This window comes from Lepidochelys kempii, chromosome 6, assembly GCF_965140285.1.
Source record: "Lepidochelys kempii isolate rLepKem1 chromosome 6, rLepKem1.hap1, whole genome shotgun sequence".
NCBI classification, from domain to species: Eukaryota; Metazoa; Chordata; order Testudines; family Cheloniidae; genus Lepidochelys; species Lepidochelys kempii.
Genome location: NC_136385.1, coordinates 29,268,581 through 29,292,672, shown reverse-complemented (window position 1 = coordinate 29,292,672; position 24,092 = coordinate 29,268,581). Strand labels below are relative to the sequence as shown.

At 43.5% G+C, this 24,092-nt stretch overlaps 1 protein-coding gene across 1 annotated transcript in view; it reads left to right on the top strand.

Annotated features, from left to right (window-relative positions):
* Positions 1-20,991, top strand: part of PTPRJ (protein tyrosine phosphatase receptor type J) — a 139,121-nt gene extending 118,130 nt beyond the window's left edge. Inside the window, exons 15-24 of the mRNA XM_073347300.2 lie at positions 1,300-1,341; positions 2,183-2,191; positions 2,298-2,385; positions 4,575-4,665; positions 6,434-6,507; positions 6,643-6,777; positions 9,076-9,195; positions 9,949-10,109; positions 10,647-10,782; positions 17,599-20,991. Coding sequence (XP_073203401.2) covers positions 1,300-1,341; positions 2,183-2,191; positions 2,298-2,385; positions 4,575-4,665; positions 6,434-6,507; positions 6,643-6,777; positions 9,076-9,195; positions 9,949-10,109; positions 10,647-10,782; positions 17,599-17,757 — 1,015 coding nt within the window. The 3' untranslated portion in view covers positions 17,758-20,991. The remainder of the gene's footprint in view (positions 1-1,299; positions 1,342-2,182; positions 2,192-2,297; positions 2,386-4,574; positions 4,666-6,433; positions 6,508-6,642; positions 6,778-9,075; positions 9,196-9,948; positions 10,110-10,646; positions 10,783-17,598) is intronic.
* Positions 20,992-24,092: the final 3,101 nt, after the last annotated feature.

Genomic DNA, 24,092 nt, shown 5'->3' with positions numbered 1-24,092 from the left:
TGACAGTGTATCACTGAGCCAAATTCTGCTCTGTTCCACTGGTGTAAATTCAGATTTACTTTGATATTTGTGTAATTCAGATCAGAATTAGACTATAGTGCTCCATAGCACATTTGTAATTAGTACTTCAATGTGTTAATGCTGAGCTATTTTTTCAAAGCAGAATAGATCACAGCACATTAAGGTACTGTTAGCATGTGTCAGCAGGGTGCACAGGGACAGTTAGAGTATGGCAAGATAGTGCGGGGTAGGTTTACATCCCAGCTTACTGCAAACTAGATGATTGTGTAGACAAGCCATGAAGATATCTTATATAGGCTTTTTTTTTTTCTCGATTGGCCACACTGGAACCCAACTTGTGGTCTGAGATTTCCTTTCTGGAGCTAATGGCAAGGCTAAGCGGAAAAGATCTAATGGACAAATTTTCAAAAGTTGTCCTGGTAAGTCTGTGAGAAAATACATAGACGCTGTGCTCCTCTAGAAAGCCGAGATGTGCTGAGAGTGTCCCTAATTCCTGAGTCTTTTCCAGACAATCTGAAGTCCATCAAGGCTCTTTTTCTTCTCATGTTACCAGTCAAATAATGCAGAACATACATTCTAAAAGGCTACTAAAAGATAGGGAAGCCTTTTTGGATTTTCCTTTGCCTTCTTGTTTTGGTTCCTGTTCCTTCCCACGAGCTTCCATTTTTGACCAACACTTGCTTCCTAAGTAGAAGATCCAGGAGAGCAGCTTTCTTTGAAGCTGTGAAGATTCTTTTTATTCATACAGCAAGGGTGTAAACACATTGGATAAATGTCTGACTTCTTAAATCATTATGCAGCATTTAGAGTCCTATTTCTAAGGTGTTTTCTACATTGGGATTTTAGCCACTGGTGCATATTCTTAGTGTAGACTCAGCTTGCATTAGTGCAACATGATTTTTACTAATGCGGTTGACCCTGGTTCCAAACTGGGAAAAGCTGAACCAATGTAAACCAGGGATCTGCACTGGTACAGCAACACCAGTGGCTAAGATTGCCATGTAGACAAGGCTTGGATCTGTTTCCTGTTGCTCAACTCCATTAGAACAGACTAACACTTGTCTATTGTTCATTCATGATCATATTTCTTATTAATGATTTTACTGGTTACTGTAAGTGTAGGGCATAAGGGAGCCACAGTTAGGGCTTCTTGCACAAGATCAGATGGTATATGAAAAACTATCATGAAACAGGCACAGAAAGAGCTTCTGCCAGGAATCTCATTTGTGTTTTGCATAAATTCTTCTAATCTCTTCCCACCCCACCCTTTCCCAACAGGAAAGATGGAAAAAATAATGAGCTGCCCTTTTCCCCAATTAGGTGAGTTAAATATTCTTTCAGCCACTATTTTCTGAGTTTACATAATATTGGCAAGACTTGTTCAGAACTTTGATAATTGTGTACTATACAATTTTCTGCGGCAGAGTTCCTGGTATTAAAGCTTTGAACACTTTATTTCCTTATGGAATTCAGAGAACCAAACGTAACCTACTGCAGTCTAAAGATAATTACGTAGAGACTTTCACTGTTGCCAAATGGAATTGAACACCCACTTCCCGTTAAAATTAATGGGAATTAGATGACCATGTCCTTTAGGTGGCTTTGCCTTGTATTCTTATGCATTGACAAAATAATCCAGATTACAAAGTGCAATGTGTAGAGGACCTGTCTGCACACTGTGTCTAAGCAAGATTGTCCACTATAGCCTTGATTCTCCCCTGTGACAGGGCTACTTTGTGCTGAGCCACCAGTGCAAAATAGCCTTAAAGCCAGGACAGCTGGATATGGGAGGGTCACCCCAGTATAGGGGGAACCTCAGGTAGTGCAAAGCTGGCATAAAATGGCTCGGACACCATGTAAGAGCAGGCCATCCCAGTGATTCCTAGCAGCCTTTGAGGCCATTGGCAGTCAGTCAAAGTTATACCAAGAGATTGACCCAATACATGACCAATCCAGGGTCAGGGACTTTCAAAGGTGACTTAATGCCACCTTTTCACATCCTCTTTCCTAAATTGCATTGAAACTCCATGGCCATAGTAAAGCATTGGTGCTATATGTTTAGTTGTCCTGCAGTGTAAAATAAAGCTTGTAAGAGTAATATAGTAAAAGTATAACTGTGCTGTGTCTAATCATGTTTTTTTTCTTTTTTCCCCTCCTCAAGACCCAAGAAGTAAGTAAATCACATTTTGTAAACATGAATGACTGCTATTAACTGAATTTACGGTTTATTTAGCTAATAGCAAATACTAATAAATGAATGGCTTTGTTTGTTTTAGATCCAATACAATTAAAGTTGAAAGCTTTGAGTCCTACTTTAAGAAACAGCAAGCTGACTCGAACTGTGGATTTGCTGAAGAGTACGAAGTATGTATTACCCATTGTTATGGAGTTCAGTTAAGTATTTTTACAGTGGGGGAAAAAATAGCTTCTCTTTGGGAAGTAGCCAGGCATTGTTTAGAGGAAAAAGAAAGAGGTGACCACTGTCAGAGACTGGGCATATACAAAGAATATGATTTTTTTACAGTAAAATTATTCATAATTCATGGCACAGGCATGGTAAAAAATAGATAATTCCATGCTCTGGGCACTGCAACCTTGTGGATTCTACTGCCCTGCATTCACAGTTTTAGTTCGCTTTGATTTAGTCCTCTTGGCTAATCAGCGCTCATATTATGGGGGACCCTGTCCCCCTTCTACTCTGACTCCCCCCCAACCCGCAGACTCTTCTCCCCAGTGCAGAGCTCTTAGAAGGGGCATGGTTAGGTCTTTGCCCCTCTCATCCCCTAGGTTCCCTGTTCTCCTATTCTCTGCCTACTTTACCCCTTGTAGGTTCCCCAGTCCTGAATCCCCCTGCCCCCTTTCTCCCCAGCTCACCTGCTCCCTGGCTCCCTTTCCTGTCTCTCTCTTCAGCTCATTGCTGGAGGAGGGGTGGGCAGGATGGAATGCAGAAGGCTTGAACTGATTGCTGTCAAGCAGCCGGCCAGGGCACCAGGCAATGCCATTCTTCCTGCTGAGATGAGGGGGCTTCTCTAGAGTGAGGCATCGGAGCATGGGGTCTGCCAGTGAAGTGTTGAGGTTGGGCATCAGGTCCCAGCAACAGACTAGGGAGAGAGACAAGAAAGGGGGTCAGGGATTGAAGCAGGACGGGATAGAGATGGGGTTGGGGATCGGGCAAGCTGGGGGCAGAGAGGATCAGGAGGTTGAGGCCTGGGGTATCTACAAGGGGGAAGGGTCAAAAGGCAGGTTGTAAGGGATAATGGTGGGTAGGGAAGGAGGCAGCTGATCAAAGTGAAGTAACAAACTGTTAATGCACAGCTGCAAGGTCTATATAAATGGCAAAATTCATGGTTCTGAGATGGTGGTGACCACTGTGGCAGAACCATATCCCTGACAATGAATTCCCATCTGCAACAACCCATTACCTTATCTGCCTTCTATTTGAAATGTAAGAGAGACATTTCAGATTTTGTGGCACTAAACCTGTCTGGGGGCATGTATGTAGCAATACTTGAGTTAGCATGTGGCCTTGGGAAAGCCGCTTACCCACTCTGTATCTGTCTCCCCATTTGCAAAAAGGGTGGGTGGGCATAATACTGATATTGCTACCTTACTGGGGTTTATGGTACCTTAAATGGCTTTAGAGCGGTAAGTTGCTGTGCAGATGCTAAATATTGTTTCCCTCACATCCAATAAATATTTTTCGATAAAGTGTATGTAAACTTGAAGGTAACTAGAGAGAACCCCAAACCAGGAAACAAGCCATTTGTCCATGCAGTCACTTATAGAAAGGTATTGAATAGCTCAATTGTCTGCTATTCTACAGAATACTTTTCCCTCCTCCCTGAAGCCATTCACTGGCTTCCTGTCTCTTTCCATATCAAGTTCAAACTCCTTATTTTAACTTATAGGGCACTAGATAGCTCTGCCTTGCCTTCCTTTCAAGTTATGTATCCTCCCACAACTCCTCTATTGCCATATACTCCACCCTGCCCCTCTTTCCTCAATGCCCTCTTCATCATCGTCCTTCTTTCCTCCTCCTTGTCTCGACTCCAAACCAGCTCCACACCACTCCCTGTTCCTAAATCAGGTCCTCTTCCTGTGCACAGGTCCTCACCCTGCACAATTAGCATATGGCCTGACAGCTGTAGTTCATATTCATGACCCCAATTCAGCAAAGAAATGCAAGAAAGCCAATGGGACTTTAAATACATGCTGAATGGTGAGCATATACTTAAGTGCTCTGCTGACTCAGGGCCTGAGCGAACATGCAGTCACTGTTAGTCATGCATATTTTAGAGCAAGTTCAAAAATCAATTTGTGGGACGTACATGTTTATTAATCATCCTCTCCTCCCTATGAGGTTTGCTGCTCTCTCTTTTGCACTCCATTTTAAAAAAGAAGAGTTCATTTTATTACCATTTCTCCAAGGCCTAATTCTTCCACTGCTGTAGGGACATCATGTGTGTTAGCACTGTTGGCATATCCCAATGATTGGCTCTGCCCTGTCTTTAAACTAGTGTCATCACTAAAAAAAATTCTTTATTTTGCTGTAGGAACTGAGGTCAGTGGGCATTCATCAGCCTAAATTTGCAGCTGAACTTGCTGAGAACAGAGGAAAAAATAGGTACAATAATGTCTTGCCGTGTAAGTCACTTCTTTTGTTTTTGCATGTTGTGTTTCTGGTTGAAAGCTTTGGGTTGGGTTAGTTTTGTAACTGAAGGTTTTCAACAATAGAAGTTGCTCACGTGCTTCCAGGATGGACACTGATGTGAGTTTCAAAATAAATAAACCTGTGATACCCATTGTTTAGATTTCCATAAGCCACAACAATAACAAAATGTAAACAGCTTTCCACCAACACACATCTCGTGTGTCCATTTTGATGGTTCACCCATGATGAAGCTCTACCCAACAAGCTTACAATCCGAAGGGTAAGACTTGAGACAACAGATGGCTATAGACAGTCAGGGGAGTGTAAGGAAACAATGAGACAACGGTGGTCAGCATGGCAGGCAGTGGTCTCTGCACACCAGCAGCCTAACTGCTGTCAAGTTGTTTGTTGGCATCGCAGCAAAGGGGGATTTGAAGGAGGATAATGAGGTGGCTTTGCGGATATTTACGGGGAGCTCCTCCCAAGAATGAGGGGCAGCATGGGAGAAAGCAAGGGGCAGGGCCATTCCTAAGGGGGTGTAGGGCCCGGGACAACTCCCTCTGCCCCACCTCTTAGTCTTCCCCCCTGCTCCGCCCCCGGCCCGCCCCCATTCCACCTCTTCTCCCAGCAATGGACGCAGCCTGGAGGATTAGCAGGGGGCCTGCACTGGCAGCAGGGGTCAGGCCGACTCCACACTCACTGGCAGCGGCGGGAAGTAGAGAAACCTGGCCCCAGCCCACTTCGCTCCTCTGCCAGTTCCCAGCTGCGTCACTCCACTTCCCGTTGCCAGTGAGTGCGGGGGATGGTCCTTTCCCCAACCCGCCACCCCCACTCAAGCAACACGGCTGGGGCTGAGACGGGGGAAGTGGAGTGGGCTGGGGTCGGGTTGCTCCGCTTCCCGCTACCCAGTTCGTGCGGGGGGTGGTCCTTTCCCCAACCCCGCCATCTGAGCGACTCGGTGCGGGGACGGGGGGGGGCAGAACGGGCTGGGGCCGAGTCGTTCCGCTTCTTGCTGCTGGCGCCAGGCCCCCTGCTAATCTCCCAGGCCGCTCTGGGCCTGTGGGGCCCTCCAAAGCGGCCCCCTCCAGCTTCTGCCTCCCGGCTCTGCAGGCCTTGAGTGCAGCCCAGACTCTCTGCGGGGGGTCAGGGGAGCTGGTGCTCCGGATGCGTAGGGCACCATAATTGGTAGGGACAGACCTGGGAGAAAGCATTTATATACTTGTGGGTGTAAATTAAAGGACACTAAATTTCATGTTCTGTATTGTTGATGTCATTTGAGCACTGTGCCCTATAAACCCTAGATTTATTCTATTTATTTCATACTTGTTGAAATCTTACAATGCTATCTATGTATTTTATTCTAAATTGGTATATATGTATACTACTGTCTCCTAATGAAATAGCTTATACTTTATCACCCCCTACATGCTCATTCTTCTGTGCTTTAAATTGTATGGCATTCGAAAACTGCCTCTGTTATGCACATGCACACATACTGTATAGTCCATATTAAAAATAATGAGTTTGCTCAATATTCTGAAAATCAATTTTATTTTGCTGAACACTTATCTTTTATAGACATCATTCACTAAATCTATTCTAGATTATAAAACTTTCCTATTTCTGATTCCTATAGTAACATATATTCTAATTTTAAAAATGCATATTGATTTTGAAGCCTTTATTCAGGGCTCCTGTTTTAAACATACATAGTATTTTGCAAAACGTTTAAAATCCTAACAATCACTTTTTTGTTTGCAGATGACATTTCCCGTGTTAAACTTTCGATCCAAACCCATCCAACTGATGATTATATTAATGCAAACTATATGCCTGTAAGTCTACTAAAATCATTTAAAATTAAAAATTGGGTCTGTTTTGTGACAGACTTATTAAGTTATATGAAGCTTTAAAAATTTTGTTCTTATCTGATCATTAAAAATAGTTATGTGGTTTTATTTTTATTTTAGGGATACAACTCCAAGAAAGAATTTATTGCTGCACAAGGCCCCTTACCCAACACTGTGCAAGACTTCTGGCGCATGATTTGGGAAAAAAATATCTATGCTATTGTTATGTTGACAAAATGTGTTGAACAAGGCAGGGTACGTTTTTGTTAAAACTACATTTTCCTTTGAGATGCAATCGGCTAACTCTAAGTAGTAAAAAAATAACACCATTATGTTTATATAGCACCTGTTTATCCTGGGACTCCAAAGTCTTTAAAAATTATAGAACATGCATGAAATTTATTTCATGTACTTTCATGTTCTCATTACTTTTTGTGGGGGAGAGGAGGGGAGTTCAGCATTGTTCAATTGGTTTAGGTATAGTGTGAACTCTTTAGCCTTCTTCTGAAGCATCTGGTAATGGCCCCTGCTGGAAACAAGATACTTGACTAGATGAACCAACAAATCCAATCAATACTGCAAAAAAAAAGAAATGCAGAAGCATCAAAAATGCTAGAAAATACACCCCCAGTCCTCCAATTGGATTCACTCGTGGTTTTGAACACGGGATTGTGGTTCAATTGTGTCTTAGACAGCAAAGTGTAAAGCAATTTTATCCCCTTCTTGAGAACGTTCTGGGTGCTCGGCTAACCACTTCAGACAGAAAATGCCAGAGCTGAAGCTACACAAGCAACCTTAACTTTGCTTCATTTGTATTTTTTGTGTCAACTGTTTTGTACCTCTTTCACCGTACATGTTTAAATGTATTAACTTTCCATTTGGGCCTGATAGGCTTCCACTGAAGTCAGTGGCAAAACTCTCAGTGATTGCAGTGAGAGCAGGAGCCAAGTCTTTTGTAAAAATGAAAGGAAAAAAAAGTTAATCTGACTACCTAGCTAATCTCAAAAACAATGAGGAGTCCTTGTGGCACCTTAGAGACTAACAAATTTATTTGGGTGTAAGCTTTCGTGTGCTAGAACCCACTTCATCAGATGCATGAAGAGGAAAATATAGGAGCAGGTATAAATACATGAAAGGATGGGGGTTGCCTTACCAGGTATGAGGTCAGTCTAACAAGATAAATCAATTAACAGCAGGATGCCAAGGGAGGAAAAATAACTTTTGAAGTGGTAATGAGAGAGGCCCATTACAGACAGTTGACAAGAAGGTGTGAGTAACAGTAGGGAGAAATTAGTATTGGGGAAATTAAGTTTAGGTTTTGTAATGACCCAACCACTCCCAGTTTTTATTCAGGCCTAATCTGATGGTATCCAGTTTGCAAATTAATTCTAGTTCTGCAGCTTCACGTTGGAGTCTGTTTTTGAAGTTTTTTTGTTGAAGAATTGCCACTTTTAGGTCTGTTATTGAGTGACCAGAGAGATTGAAGTGTTCTCCTACTGGTTTTTGAATCTTATGATTCCTGATGTCAGATTTGTGTCCATTTATTCTTTTCGTAGAGACTGTCCAGTCTGACAAATGTACATGGCAGAGGGGCATTGCTGGCACATGATGGCATATATCAGAGTGGTAGATGTGCAGGTGAACGAGCCCCGATGGTGTGGCTGATGTGGTTAGGTCCTATGACGGTGTCCCTTGAAAAGCTATGTGGACAGAGTTGGCACCGGGGTTTGTTGCAGGGTTTGATTCCTGGGTTGGTGTTTTTGTTGTGTGGTGTGTAGTTGCTGGTGAGTATTTGGTTCAGGTTGGGGGCCTGTCTGTAAGCGAGGACCTAATCACATCAGCCACACCATCAGGAGTTCTGAGCATCCGTGACTCCTGTTGACTTCAGTGGGAGCTGTGAGTGCTCTGAACCCTTGGAATCAGGCCATCGATATCTAACAGATGACATACATGTGGCCAAATTATAACTGCTTTGGCACAGGATGCGCTCGGAGGGGAAGATGGAGCAAGCTTTCTCCTTCTCTCGCCAACCCTGCTAATTCCCAGTATGTTTGTACAGGAGGCAGCCATAGATCAGCTGCAGGCATTGAAGATCACAAGGGGAGTAACGAGTGTGGCTGGCAGCCCCAGAGAAGGGTGTCTGGGCAGGGCAATAAAGTTACATTAATGATCATTGTAACCCATTGTGTCCATACCACAGAAAAATTGTATACCTCATGACGCTAAAGCATAAGTAAGCAATGAAAATCAGGAATGGAATTGTGTTTTGTATTGCTTTAAGCTTATTGTCATCTAGAATCTTTTATAAGTGAGTAAATTATATTACCTTGTTTGCTGCTTAATTTCCCAAAAGCTAATCATGATTATTATGGTTTACAACTATCTATTGAATGTCCTCAAGTCTAGGATGGACTGTAATTTAGGACTAAAAGGGGAAAATACGCAATTTATCCTTGCATTGCTTTTCCTCTGCCTTGCTTTTTCTTTGCACTCCATAAAAATCTCCTCTGTTACTGTTGTACAGTATAGCTAACATTATCGCTTTCTTTTTAGACAAAATGTGAGGAATATTGGCCAGACAAAGGATCCAACTATTACGATGACATTACTGTAACATTAGTCTCAGAGGATGTCCTTCCAGAATGGACAATAAGAGACTTCACAGTGGAAGACGTGAGTAATTCATTGGGTGTATAAGACTCTAATGTGTTTGTAGAAATATATCTACTGCATCTCTGGAAAGAGAAACTTCACCATCCAAGTCAAATCAGAATGGGGAAAGCAATCACTGCTGCAGACTTCACAACAAAAGTAAAACTTAACTAAAGGAAAAATATTGTACAGCTTGTTTTAATTTGGGACATGATTGCTCTAGTCTCCTTCCTGCCTAAGATCTGATTAAGGTGTTTCATGCTGTGTATCAGCAATCGGCCTCATGTGGGAGTCAGGGACTGAATGTGCATCTGCTGATTGGACCCATAATTTGACCTTTCAGTGCTCTATTATAGAACCCTCTGATGGGCCTGCTAATGAATTACCAGTGTGGGACCTCATTGACGATTAAGGGATCTCTGCATGAAAATTTGTCTACAGGATCCAGTCACATTATGGGCTCACCAGCAGCAGTGGTGCAGAGCCCATGCTGTGATCCTGCAACCCATGCTGACATGAGGAGGCCGTACTCACACACTAAAGAGACCACAGTATAAAGGCAAAGGCAAAAGAGAAGAATTTCAGTCGTTTATCTGGGCGAAGGGTGTCCTTAGCCATAAAGAGACAATTGAATAATGCATCCTGAAAGTAGTGTACAGTTCACAGGAGGCACCTGTAATAATGCTGAACTAGCCACAATATTTTCCTACCATAATTGTTTTGTGATGTTCTTTTGAGGCCTAATTTCTCATCTTTCAGTGTATGTTCTTTTAGAATAATGCAACTGAAATCCACTCTGTACGCCAGTTCCATTTCACTTCCTGGCCTGACCATGGTGTTCCAGAGACAACAGACCTTCTTATTAACTTTAGACATCTGGTACAGGAAAACATGAGCCACAATCCCCCAGATTCTCCTACTCTGGTGCACTGCAGGTACAGTAATTCCACACTGGCTTCCTTTTAAGAGCACGTTTAATATTAAAGTGTTTCTTTTCAAGCAGTAGAAAAAGCTCAACACCTTTACTATTTATGTATGTGTATTGTCCATCCTGCCAAGTTATATGAAAGGGCCCTTTGCTGTACACCTGAGAAATGCAATAAAACAGTGTGGATGCCAAAATGCATTACCCTACAGTAAACAGTTCATTAAGGGGTTTTGTTGCTGTAGTCCTTTTGGGGGTCTCTCATTGACTGGAAAATTCAGCACCAAAAATTGCCTTATAAAGCACTTTATGTATAATTTTTATGGTTTTTGCGAGCCCAGAAGGAATCATGCAGCCCTACTGACAATGGTAATAAGAACTCCTACAGACTGTAAGGGCCTTGATCCCAATGCCCACTGAAGTCCGTGGAAATCTTCCTAATAATTTCAAAGGCTTTGCATCAGGCCCTGGGTTGTCTATAATTAAGAGAAAATAATAGGTGAAAGGCCGTCATGCTTCTGTCTAACGCATAGTCATTTTACTGCAGTGCTGGTGTTGGCAGGACAGGTACTTTTATTGCAATTGACCGACTGATCCAGCAAATAGAAATGGAGAACACCAGTGATGTGTATGGAGTAGTATATGATCTTCGAATGCATCGACCTTTAATGGTGCAAACAGAGGTAAGGCTAATCTCTTCCATTTAACGTGCCTGAAGATCACTGCATAATAGCTCAAGAAAGGCAGCGTAAATAGACAGCTCAGAAATATGTTCCACTCCAGAGGCTTTCTCCTGTTCTTACCCAACATTTCAAAATTCTGTTTTTGTCAGCTCAACAAAGGAGTGCCCAGCGGGGACCCATGGAAACGCTAAAGGGGTACAGAGTCCCCTGCGATCATCAGCTTTCCACACATCCTGCCCTATCTCTTCCCAGTGAAAGCAGTTGCAGCCATGGACCATAGTAAAACCCATAGAGCTGCCACAAAGGGGATGGGGAGTTGGGAGAAAAGTGATTCCCTGCAGTGAGCTGGGGGAGCCTGAGGGAGCTGAGGGGGAAATTATTCCAGCTGGCAGCACCATTTTGGAGCACTGCTGTTGGGCCTGTGTTACTCCTTTAAAGTTCTCCATAGTTGACTGTCAAGCAGGGAGATCTAGCTCCATCTCTGTGGGGACAGGGAACTCTGCACATACTCCCCCCTTCTCTTGCACAGGTCTGAAGTGAAAGATGGTGACATCACAGGGTATGTCTACACTACGGAATAAGGTTGAATTTATAGAAGTCGTTTTTTTAGAAATCGGTTTTATATATTCGAGTGTGTGTGTCCCCACAGAAAATGCTCTAAGTGCATTAAGTGCATTAACTCGGCGGAGTGCTTCCACAGTACCGAGGCTAGAGTCGACTTCCGTAGCGTTGCACTGTGGGTAGCTATCCCACAGTTCCCGCAGTCTCCGCTGCCCATTGGAATTCTGGGTTGAGATCCCAATGCCTGATGGGGCTAAAACATTGTCGCGGGTGGTTCTGGGTACATATCGTCAGGCCCCTGTTCCCTCCCTCCCTCCGTGAAAGCAAGGGCAGACAATCGTTTCACGCCTTTTTTCCTGAGTTACCTGTGTAGACGCCATACCACGGAAAGCGTGGAGCCCGCTCAGGTAACCGTCACCGTATGTCTCCTGGGTGCTGGCAGACGCGGTACTGCATTGCTACACAGTAGCAGCAACCCCTTGCCTTGTGGCAGCAGACGGTACAGTACGACTGGTAGCCGTCATCGTCATGTCCGAGGTGCTCCTGGCCACGTCGGCTGGGAGCGCCTGGGCAGACATGGGCGCAGGGACTAAATTTGGAGTGACTTGACCAAGTCATTCTCTTTAGTCCTGCAGTCAGTCCTATTGAACCGTCTTATGGTGAGCAGGCAGGCGATACGGACTGTTAGCAGTCCTATTGCACCATCTTCTGCCGAGCAGCCATGAGATGTGGATGGCATGCAGTCCTTCTGCACCGTCTGCTGCCAGCCAAAGATGTAAAAGATAGATGGAGTGCATCAAAACAAGAAATAGACCAGATTTTTTTTGTACTCATTTGCCTCCTCCCCCGTCCAGGGGACTCATTCCTCTAGGTCACACTGCAGTCACTCACAGGGAAGGTGCAGCGAGGTAAATCTAGCCTTGTATCAATCAGAGACCAGACTAACCTCCTTGTTCCAATAAGAACAATAACTTAGGTGCACCATTTCTTATTGGAACCCTCCGTGAAGTCCTGCCTGAAATACTCCTTGATGTAAAGACCCCCCCTTTGTTGATTTTAGCTCCCTGAAGCCAACCCTGTAAGCCATGTCGTCAGTCGCCCCTCCCTCCGTCAGAGCAACGGCAGACAATCGTTCCGCGCCTTTTTTCTGTGCGGACGCCATACCAAGGCAAGCATGGAGGCCGCTCAGCTCACTTTGGCAATTAGGAGCACATTAAACACCACACGCATTATCCAGCAGTATATGCAGCACCAGAACCTGGCAAAGCGATACCGGGCGAGGAGGCGACATCAGCGTGGTCACGTGAGTGATCAGGACATGGACACAGATTTCTCAGAAAGCATGGGCCCTGCCAATGCATGCATCATGGTGCTAATGGGGCAGGTTCATGCTGTGGAACGCCGATTCTGGGCTCGGGAAACAAGCACAGACTGGTGGGACTGCATAGTGTTGCAGGTCTGGGACGATTCCCAGTGGCTGCAAAACTTTCGCATGCGTAAGGGCACTTTCATGGAACTTTGTGACTTGCTTTCCCCTGCCCTGAAGTGCATGAATACCAAGATGAGAAGCGAGTGGCGATAGCCCTGGGGAAGCTTGCAATGCCGGACAGCTACCGGTCAGTTGGGAATCAATTTGGAGTGGGCAAATCTACTGTTGGGGCTGCTGTGATGCAAGTAGCCCACGCAATCAAAGATCTGCTGATATCAAGGGTAGTGACCCTGGGAAATGTGCAGGTCATAGTGGATGGCTTTGCTGCAATGGGATTCCCTAACTGTGGTGGGGCCATAGACGGAACCCATATCCCTATCTTGGCACCGGAGCACCAAGCCGCCGAGTACATAAACCTCAAGGGGTAGTTTTCAATAGTGCTGCAAGCTCTGGTGGATCACAAGGGACGTTTCACCAACATCAACGTGGGATGGCCGGGAAAGGTACATGACGCTCACATCTTCAGGAACTCTGGTCTGTTTCAAAAGCTGCAGGAAGGGACTTTATTCCCAGACCAGAAAATAACTGTTGGGGATGTTGAAATGCCTATATGTATCCTTGGGGACCCAGCCTACCCCTTAATGCCATGGCTCATGAAGCCGTACACAGGCAGCCTGGACAGTAGTCAGGAGCTGTTCAACTACAGGCTGAGCAAGTGCAGAATGGTGGTAGAATGTGCATTTGGACGTTTAAAGGCGCGCTGGCGCAGTTTACTGACTCGCTTAGACCTCAGCGAAACCAATATTATTACTGCTTGCTGTGTGCTCCACAATATCTGTGAGAGTAAGGGGGAGATGTTTATGGCGGGGTGGGAGGTTGAGGCAAATCGCCTGGCTGCTGGTTACGCGCAGCCAGACACCAGGGCGGTTAGAAGAGCACAGGAGGGCGCGGTACGCATCAGAGAAGCTTTGAAAACCAGTTTCATGACTGGCCAGGCTACGGTGTGAAAGTTCTGTTTGTTTCTCCTTGATGAAACCCCCCACCCCTTGGTTCACTCTACTTCCCTGTAAGCTAACCACCCTCCCTTCCTCCCTTCGATCACTGCTTGCAGAGGCAATAAAGTCATTGTTGCTTCACATTCATGCATTCTTTATTCATTCATCACACAAATAGGGGGATGACTACCAAGGTAGCCCAGGAGGGGTGGTGGAGGAGGGAAGGAAAATGCCACACAGCACTTTAAAAGTTTACAACTTTAAAATGTATTGAATGCCAGCCTTCTTTTTTTTGGGGCAATCCTCTGTGGCGGAGTGGCTCATTGGCCGGTGGCCCCCCTACTGCGTTCTTCGGCGTCTGGGTGTGGAGGCTATGGAACTTGGGGAGGAGGGTGGTTGGTTACACAGGGGCTGTAGTGGCAGTCTGTGCTCCAGCTGCCTTTGCTGCAGCTCAACCATACACTGGGGCATACTGGTTTGGTCCTCCAGCAGCCTCAGCATTGAATCCTGCCTCCTCTCATCACGCTGCTGCCACATTTGAGCTTCAGCCCTCTCTTCAGCCCGCCACCTCTCCTCCTGGTCATTTTGTGCTTTCCTGCACTCTGACATTATTTGCCTCCACGCATTCGTCTGCGCTCTGTCAGTGTGGGAGGACAGCATGAGCTCGGAGAACATTTCATCTCGAGTGCGTTTTTTTTTCTTTCTAATCTTCACTAGCCTCTGGGAAGGAGAAGATCCTGTGATCATTGAAACACATGCAGCTGGTGGAGGAAAAAAAAAGGGACAGCGGTATTTAAAAAGACACATTTTATAAAACAGTGGCTACACTCTTTCAGGGTAAACCTTGCTGTTAACATTACATACATAGCACATGTGCTTTCGTTACAAGGTCGCATTTTGCCTCCCCCTACCACGTGGCTACCCCCTCAACCCTCCCCCCTCCCTGTGGCTAACAGCGGGGAACATTTCTGTTTAGCCACAGGCAAACAGCCCAGCAGGAACAGGCTCCTCTGAGTGTCCCCTGAAGAAAAGCACTCTATTTCAACCAGGTGACCATGAATTATATCTCACTCTCCTGAGGATAACACAGAGAGATAAAGAACGGATGTTGTTTGAACGCCAGCAAACATACACTGCAATGCTTTGTTGTACAATGATTCCCGAGTACGTGTTACTGGCCTGGAATGGTAAAGTGTCCTACCATGAAGGACACAATAAGGCTGCCCTCCCCAGAAACCTTTTGCAAAGGCTTTGGGAGTACATCCAGGAGAGCTGCTAATGCCAGGGCAAAGTAATCCTTTCACATGCTTGCTTTTAAACCATGTATAGTATTTTAAAAGGTACACTCACCGGAGGTCCCTTCTCCGCCTGCTGGGTCCAGGAGGCAGCCTTGGGTGGGTTCGGGGGGTACTGGCTCCAGGTCCAGGGTGAGAAACAGTTCTTGGCTGTCGGGAAAACCGGTTTCTCCGCTTGCTTGCTGTGAGCTATCTACAACCTCATCATCATCATCATCTTCTTCTTCATCCCCAAAACCTGCTTCCATGTTGCCTCCATCTCCATTGAAGGAGTCAAACAACACAGCTGGGGTAGTGGTGGCTGAACCCCCTAAAATGGCACGCAGCTCATCATAGAAGCGGCATGTTTGGGGCTCTGACCCGGTGCGGCCGTTCGCCTCTCTGGTTTTCTGGTCGGCTTGCCTCAGCTCCTTCAGTTTCACGCGGCACTGCTTCGGGTCCCTGTTATGGCCTCTGTCCTTCAAGCCCTGGGAGATTTTGACAAAGGTTTTTGCATTTCGAAAACTGGAACGGAGTTCTGATAGCACGGATTCCTCTCCCCAAACAGCGATCAGATCCCATACTTCCCGTTCGGTCCATGCTGGACCTCTTTTGCAATTCTGGGACTCCATCATGGTCACCTCTGCTAATGAGCTCTGCATGGTCACCTGCAGCTTGCCACGCTGGCCAAACAGGAAATGAGATTCAAAAGTTCGCGGTTCTTTTCCTGTCTACCTGGCCAGTGCATCTGAGTTGAGAGCGCTGTCCAGAGCAGTCACAATGGAGCACTCTGGGTTAGCTCCCGGAGGCCAATACCGTCGAATTGTGTCCACAGTACCCCAAATTCGAGCCGGCAAGGCCGATTTAAGCGCTAATCCACTTGTCGGGGTGGAGTAAGGAAATAGATTTTAAGAGCCCTTTAAGTCGAAATAAAGGGCTTCATCGTGTGGACGGGTGCAGGTTTACATCGATTTAACGCTGCTAAATTCGACCTAAAGTCCTAGTGTAGACCAGGGCACAGACTCTGCTCCTTGGGCAAGGGGGAGGTATTTGGGCTGCCATGTAGTCACTGCCACTGCACTTGGGATCGAGAGGCTCTCTCAGAATTACAAGTGTGCCGCAGCATCTATTTATCAGTTTGTTTATTTTGTGGGTTTGGCAGCACTGTCTGTATAGTCAGTTTCACTGCTTCTCCAGGCTGAATATTCCATGTGGTTTGTGTAGGTCTTTCATATAGCAACAAAGGGGAGTAAAATGTTTAAAATAACCAGGAAAATAGGAATATAAGAAACTACAAAAATTGGCAGGGCGACTCTGGGACAGCTATGGTATCTGAAACTGTACTGGCAGGCACTTAAGGAGTTAATCTGGAGGGCCTCACTCCACCTGGAAATGGTGCTGACTACCTGTGTCCCTTTGAGTTACCTCCAATAAAACACTTCCCTCTGCTGGTACATGTGTCTCTCTCAGCTCCTTGCTCCCATCTGCACCCACATCATGACAGGAACTTTTTTTACTTTGAATAGATTAAGCTTGATGGGGTCGCTTTTTAAAGGAGCAAACAGTTAAAAGACCACTGTCAACTTGATTTTTTTTAAAACCAACTAAAGAGTTCTCTGTCAGATTACTTAAAATTATATAGCATGTTTTCAGTTTCACAAGGGGGGAGGTTGTTAGTCTGTGATTTATATTTAGAAGAGTCTTGGGTCTACCACTCCTGTCCTCTTCCCTTTTTTTCTCTCTACACACTCCTGCCTCTTTATGTTCAATTTCTGCTTTGCTGCTGCTGTAACAAGCAGAAAAGACACCCCACGCCCCCGGGGGCATTGACCATCAATAGAATGATTAATTGAATGACACACACAGTATTGTCAAATAACCATAGCAATTCTTAGGTATTACTTGCAAAAATAGTAGCTATGACCTTTTCAGGTGGAAATATGACTTCTGAAATAATTTTCTGTATGCATTTGCTTCTGCCATTAGCATTAGTTTGTTTAAGCCCCACCATGGGCTTTGTGAGAGGCCATAAGAACTTTGGCATAGCCTAAATCCATGCAGGAAAAAATGCCTCCTACCCCCAGCTTTGCTTCGCAAAGGATATGTGTATCGGCTGTCCCTTGTTCTAATCTCCTTCAAAGGATATGAACCCCTCTTTTCTGGATTGTGAGGCCTTCATTAAGGACCTGATGGTCCTACTGATTCCAAATGTGTGGACTATGTTGAAGTCACTAAGATTCCCTACAGATGCCATGGACTTTTCCATACAGAGTCAGTTGCAGAATTGGGGCCTACATTTGGGGGAAGTAAAATCCTTTCAGAGTATATTTCTGCTTCTAGCCATATCAAAAATGTTACCTTCATCACAACGAGCTGTGGATTTTTGGGGCAACTGTTTTCTGTTACTTATACATGATCTGCAGGAATATTCGGTGCCACAGTGCATCTTGCCCGTGTCTGAAAAGCACATTGTATAGCCATGAACATAATTACCCTCACAATGATGTATTTGCTACAATCTATAATGCCCTTCATTATTTTTTCTTTTTTTCATTAGGACCAGTATGTCTTCCTAAACCAGTGTGTTTTGGACATTATTAAATCCCAAAGAAACAAAAAATCAGACCTTATCTACCAAAACACAACAGCAATGGCAATCTATGAAAATTTTGGACCAACACCGGGTTTTGAGAAGGCAAATGGCTACCACACATAATCAGAGAGGGAAGAAATGTCACTTGGAGGCCATTACTGTCCTGCACAAAGGAAAACAAAATGCACTGTTGTTGTACATTTGTGTGTACAGCGTCTTTTATTATTTTTTCAGTCTTGTATATCTAATTTGAAGATGCCTGTGTAAAAATGTCATTTGGAGTTGTGGGTTAGTATAAAAAGAAGCTGTAAGTTAACGGAGGAAATTGCTTTATCTTGGGAATTTCACAATACTCGTAGGCGAAACAACATTTGCAGTACAAACAGTGAAGTATTAAAAATAACAAATTACAAAGGCTCTTTTTTAATTACAATTTTGTATGATTTCATATCCAGATACCTGGCTTGTGGGCTGTGGAATATATTTTATAAAAGTCAGGAACATATTTTATCTACTGTACCTGGTTACTTAGTTGATGGATATATGCTTCATTGTGATTTGTCCTTAGTGCTCCTTTTGATTTATAAGGAGTACAAACACCTTCTACAAATGGATGTTGATATTTGGAAATTGTGCCTTTTCTGGTTATTACTCTGTAGGCAAAAATAATCAGAGCCCTATATTTTTGTACTGAGACTTGTAATTAGAATATAGATTTTAACTGTAGTAATATTGCTGGCGAGACGCTCCTAGATTTTGGTAGTGATCTTCCCCTTTTTGTATTCCATCAGAACCTTGAGAGGCCTTATATCACAGTGCCTCAGTCTAGAGCAAAAGGAGGGTAAGGGTTGTATGTCATTCTGAGCTTTAGTGTGTGTGTGTGTGTGTGTGAGAGAGAGAGGGAGAGAGAGAGAGTTGGGAGAGGGTAAATAACTCCTCCCATTTCTGGCTGATATTTCTGTTTTATAGAGTTTATAAGGATTTATTTAAAGGTGCAATATGTGATTATTGAATAATGATTGCTCTACTTAAAGAGAGCTTTACTCAGGTTGTCTCTTTTTTAATTTTTTTCCCCTAAATATATAAATCTGTGAAAATTTCAGACTGAGAATTCACATGTCAAAGTGCTCCCAAACAGGTTCACTGGCTTTATTCTATTTAGCAAAAGTAAATGCACAAATATCTACTGTATATATCAATTACTAGAATCTGTTGTTGTAGCCTGTCAAAACTGAGATGTGTGTTTTATCTTGGTGCATCTCAAAAATATAATTTAACTGTTTTATAATTGTTTCCAACATGCTGCTGCTGCTATTTTAACTGATCCTTTTTTTAAAAAAAATCTAGATATTCATATTACATGTCAAGGACTAATTTGGATTTATTTTACTGGTACATTAATGTTAAACTTATGAAGGCATTACCAATGAAGGACTTATTTGTTATTTTTAAGGGGTACTGGGTGTTTTGTTTTTCTTCTTTGGATCAGTGCACTGGTTGCATTGTAAAGTATGAAGTTCAGGAACATCCATAAAATAGCTTTTAAAGTCTTATGAAGGTTTAATAGCCAGAGTACCTGGGGTTCTACAGCATTTGAAGGCCAGTTTGTATGACAAAGGTGGCAAAAACTGCTGCAAATTTTGGAAATTATTGTGGCACTACAATGGGTAGCTGGCTGCCCTGTAGAATCCACTGTTGAATGAAAAATCCCAGGCATCCGGCCATCTGTGAATTTAAGTACTGACAACAGTCATTCTTATTCGGTAATGGAAGTGTGTCATTTAAGCAAAACTGGAGGGAGACCCACACCAGTTTGACCGTGGACTCATAATAGCCATTTGTTGTGTTTATTTTATTTTTTCTTCTTCTTATCTGAAATACTTAAAATCAATCAAACCATCTCACCAGACTCCTTCTCAAATGGAAATTGCAATAGGGATTTCTTTTTTTTTTTACCCTGCATCCTTTCTAAGGTGTCATTAGATCTCAACCAAATGCAAATGCAGCAACTTCTTCACTTAGCTTGGCAGCACAGACCAACCCCCCAAAAAAATCCCAAAGGCTTCACTAGAGAGAAGGGCCTGCCCCTCTACATTGGTGGGAATTCTTTTTGTTCGTTTTTCATTGGAATACTACTACTCTCTGCGGTAGTGCAGTCTTAGGGTACCATGGAAGTGCATGGCTGGTCAGCAGTTGTTATTCCTGGGACAGCCCAAAAGGTCCTTGAGTCCCAGAGTCCACTTGGTTTAGAAAGTGCCAATCTTATGTAGCAGACAAGAGCAGCGAATGCGTTGTCTCTCATCGTGTTTGTGCTGTGGATTCTGCACCTGAGTTATATAGTGGCTGCATCTGTATTATAGAGCAGCAGAACCTCAGAAAACCAGCTATAACTGTGACTATATATTTTTGGTCAAAACACCCTATGATAGACTGTTGCAGTAACAGGTGATTAAAAGAGGGATCCTCGGTACAGTTTCCATCATGGAAACAATAGAATAAATATTTGTCAAGAGATTCCTAAGAAGTAAATAAAAACTCTGTCCAATCAAAGCCTTTTCTGGATTCCAGGTTCCCAAGACATATATCTGCTAAATCAGGAGAGAGTCTGATTTCCCTGCTTATGAATTAAATGTGAGAAGAACACAATAGATGAGATTACAGGGCCAATCCTGCCTGACTAAAACAGTCACTATTCCCAATCAAGTCTGTTTCCCATAGAGGCCAAAAAGAATTTTCCATGAGCAAGGCATGCAGGCTTAGGCCCTATAGTTTTTAGTGGACAGAAAAAGTTGATTAATGCTTAAAGTGATGTATCCATGAAGTTGGGTATTGTTCCACTGTGACTAATAGGACAGGCCACATAGGAACTCCCACTGGAAGAAATGGGTCTTACAGGTAATGTTTTATCTTAGAGATTCCCTCTAATCAAGATGACTTGAATAGGATTCTAGCGTATGTTTCTCTTCTACAAACTGATTTTCTGTGTCTTTAGTTTCTTTTGATTCAGGACTAAAGGTTGCTATTTATACTGTCTTATTGGTCTTTATTCTGTTCATTCAATGCTTCTTGTTGGTGGTGCTTGCCTAAAGTAATCTGCTTTCCCAGCCTCAAAACTCTACTATGTTACAACACTGGGTTTTCTGACTGGGGTTGGTTTGGGGTTTTTTTCAATTTGGAACCCTTTAAAAAGGGAAATGTTCATGTGTGTCAAATAAGGGTTGCTTTTAGTTGAATATTTTGATGTATAAATTTCAGTGTTTTTCATACAGCTGTACAGAAACTTGTAGCATATTGTCTTAATTTTTTTAATAGTTTGTTCTTAAAGATATAAAAATAATTAAAAAGCATTAACTTAGAGTGACTCTTTCCATTTTGTTTCTTTATTTTTTCCCTGTTTAACTTAAAATGAATTTTCCATGTCACCAGTCTGGTTCTGGACAAGTCAATACACTAACTTAAGCCTCAGTCCTGCAATGTGACGCATGGGGTCAGACCCACTTTAAAGTCAGTGGGGCTCTGTGAAGGGATAGGGGTCTGTGCATTACTTTGCAGGACCAGGGCCTAATGCTAACACCTCACGGGTAGCTACTGTGTTCTCCAAATCAGGCCCTAGGTGCTAGTTAAAGGAGTAAGGCCCCAATCCAAAAACCACTGAACTGAATGGAAAAATTCCCATTCAAATTAACGGGCTTTTGTTCAGGGCCTAAGTATCTCTGGGATTCAAACACCTACTCCTATAATAATCAAAGGGGATAGGGTGGGGATAGTCCTCATCCACTGACATGAGTATCCTGCTTTCAACAGAAATGCCTGGGAAGAGCTATAGAAATAACTGTATAAAATGATTCCTCAGGCCTTGATTGTTGGGGGTGATTGATTCTGGAGCTAAATAATTATAGATAAAATACCAACACCTGATCCGTTTCTTCTGAAATTCCCAGTTTCCTTCTCCTTCAGTTATGTTAATCTTGAACAAGCAGGATCACATACCCCCATGCTGGTGTGACATTGGCACTCAGTAAGTGCAAAGTTCATCATGAGACTTATCAGCACAAAATCTTGTGATGGCCCATAATAACCCCATGAAAGTGATAGGTGGTATGACAGGGTGCATGATGTGAGATCACACACAGTAAGTTTCCTATGCGCTCTTGTGGTAATTGCACAATCTCTGTGTATGAGAATAATATCAGAGAAGAAAGTGACAAGTCCTCCGTTGCGGAATGCACAGCGTGTGATTGGGATTGCAGGAGGCAATGTGCTATTGAGAAACTTTTAAGAAAGAAGTTTGTTTTTTCTTAAATCACAAATGTATGTTTTAAAAATATAAAGCTAATAAATCAGCCTATTCTAGATGTCTGCAGAGAACTTGGTGCATTTACAAAGCCAACCAGGAGTCACGCATTGCCCGTAGCTGTAAAAATAACATCTCTTTTAGCCATTTTTAGCCACAGTCTGTTTCCAAATTGTGGTAGGTGACAAGAAAGGCTAAAGTCAATCTGCAGCTCAGTCACAGATGTTTCTAATCAATTTGTTGTTATTTCCTCTAGAAACATAATGGAAGCAGATAGGGCCTATTTTGTGAAGAGGTACAATATGAAAATGAATCTGAATGCGTGATCAGGAAGGCCGTTCCTCCATACAATGTCATAGGCAGCAGATCAGTCTAAGACAGCTCCCCCAGTCTTGACTTCTGCTGGAATTCTGCTTGTGTGTTGTTAAGGCTAATATTTGGAGCTCATGGGTTAAAGGAAGGCTTTGCCTTTAGCAATGGTGGGGGAGCTAAGGGAGAGTCCCCAGCCCTCTCCTTCTCCTGGGCTTGGGGAAGCTCACCTCCCTCTGACTCTACACTGTTAAGTAAGGTGAGGACAAATCCAGGCTGACTCATCTGACGTCAAAGCAATAGAAGTAGCTTTTTCTTCCATATGCATTAGTGGGAGAAGATCCAGACATAGATCCTGTGGGGTGTGTGTGTGCGTGATTGGACTAACGTTACTAAATTGTGCCCTTGAAGCTAAACAGCACCATCACATTGCTGGCAGAGGTGCAAAGGTTCTGAGTTGGCTTTGACCAGTATGCTAAGTAACTTAATGGACCAGTTCTTTCCGTAGACTATGTGGCTGGGTTGTCTGTGTGTTGGGTTTTTTTTTTCATTTTTAATAATCTGCCTGTCTTTCAGTGCCCTGAGGTTATTCCTGTTCACAGCAATAATGCTATGCCAGGCTGTGTTGGCACAATGGAACAGGAATATTAGCAGGGCAGGTATAATGTACAGTTCCAGGAGACTAGCCAATATACACAATCATTCTGTTGCTGATGACTGTTATCTAGCATTGGCTTAATTATTAAAAATATCTTCATAGAGATGCCAAATTTACCTTTTTTAGGTATATACAATTTAACTTCATTTTAATACTATTCTGTTTATTGTGTTATGTGGCTCAGAGAATGCGCAGAATTCAGTAAAATTGTACATAACTGTTATTTTTTAAGAAAAGGACATTCTCTGAAACCCAGAAATCTCCCCTAACTTTCAAACTAACTCTTAGGAGAGGGGCCTTGACTTGGACCCTAGAGTTCAGTGGCCTCTGATTCTCTTGGACCCAACGGGTAAAGCAGTTCTGAAGTTGAAGGTCATCTGACAGTAATGCTTGGTCACTTCCTCACAGCTGTTCAGATCTAGGCACTGTTAACTCATAGATCTGCTGAGACTGAGTCATCTGGAGACAGGTGCATGCTCTCTCTACAACGAGTTTTTAGTAGAGTTCTCTCCCCTCTCCCCCCGCCCCCCATGAAAATGTTAACTCTTCAGCAAAAAATCAAACCCCAAAATGTTTCAATTTGGAAATGCTGCCATAGTACCTCATGGGAGTTGCAATTCAGATACCGCACGCTCTCATCCTCCTGTATAGTCCTGTCTCCCTGCTCAGACATCTCCCATGATGTACCGTGGTCTCACTCTCACCAGAGGACGGATGGAGGTAATTGTATCATGGGAGATGGTCCAACCAGGGAGCCCAGCCCACAGAGGAGAAAGGGGACATAAGGAAACTGGATTACAACTGCCATGAGGCACCACAGCGATATTTTTAATCAGAAAACTGACCACCCCCAGTTTTTAGCATTGCCAATCTTACATGTAGCATGAGTACATTGGATTTTAGAGCACAGTTACTGATCCTTAGTTTTGTTTAGTTTCCATTTAACAGACATCCATCTCCTAATCACTGACAGGAAAGCAGGAATGTTAGTTCCTCTAGTTGGAAAAAAACACCCCTTCTTTTACTTAAAGCAAGAACACTTTTGCTTCTTGTGCTCATTTCACCTCTAAGTCTCCAAGTGGGCATAGATGAAATGCCTCTCTGCTCGAAGGCATCCCCGACTTGGTCGTTCCAAAGTTTCACAGATCTTATCCCCTTGTGTATATTCCCAGCATAAGGATAATAATGGCATGTGTT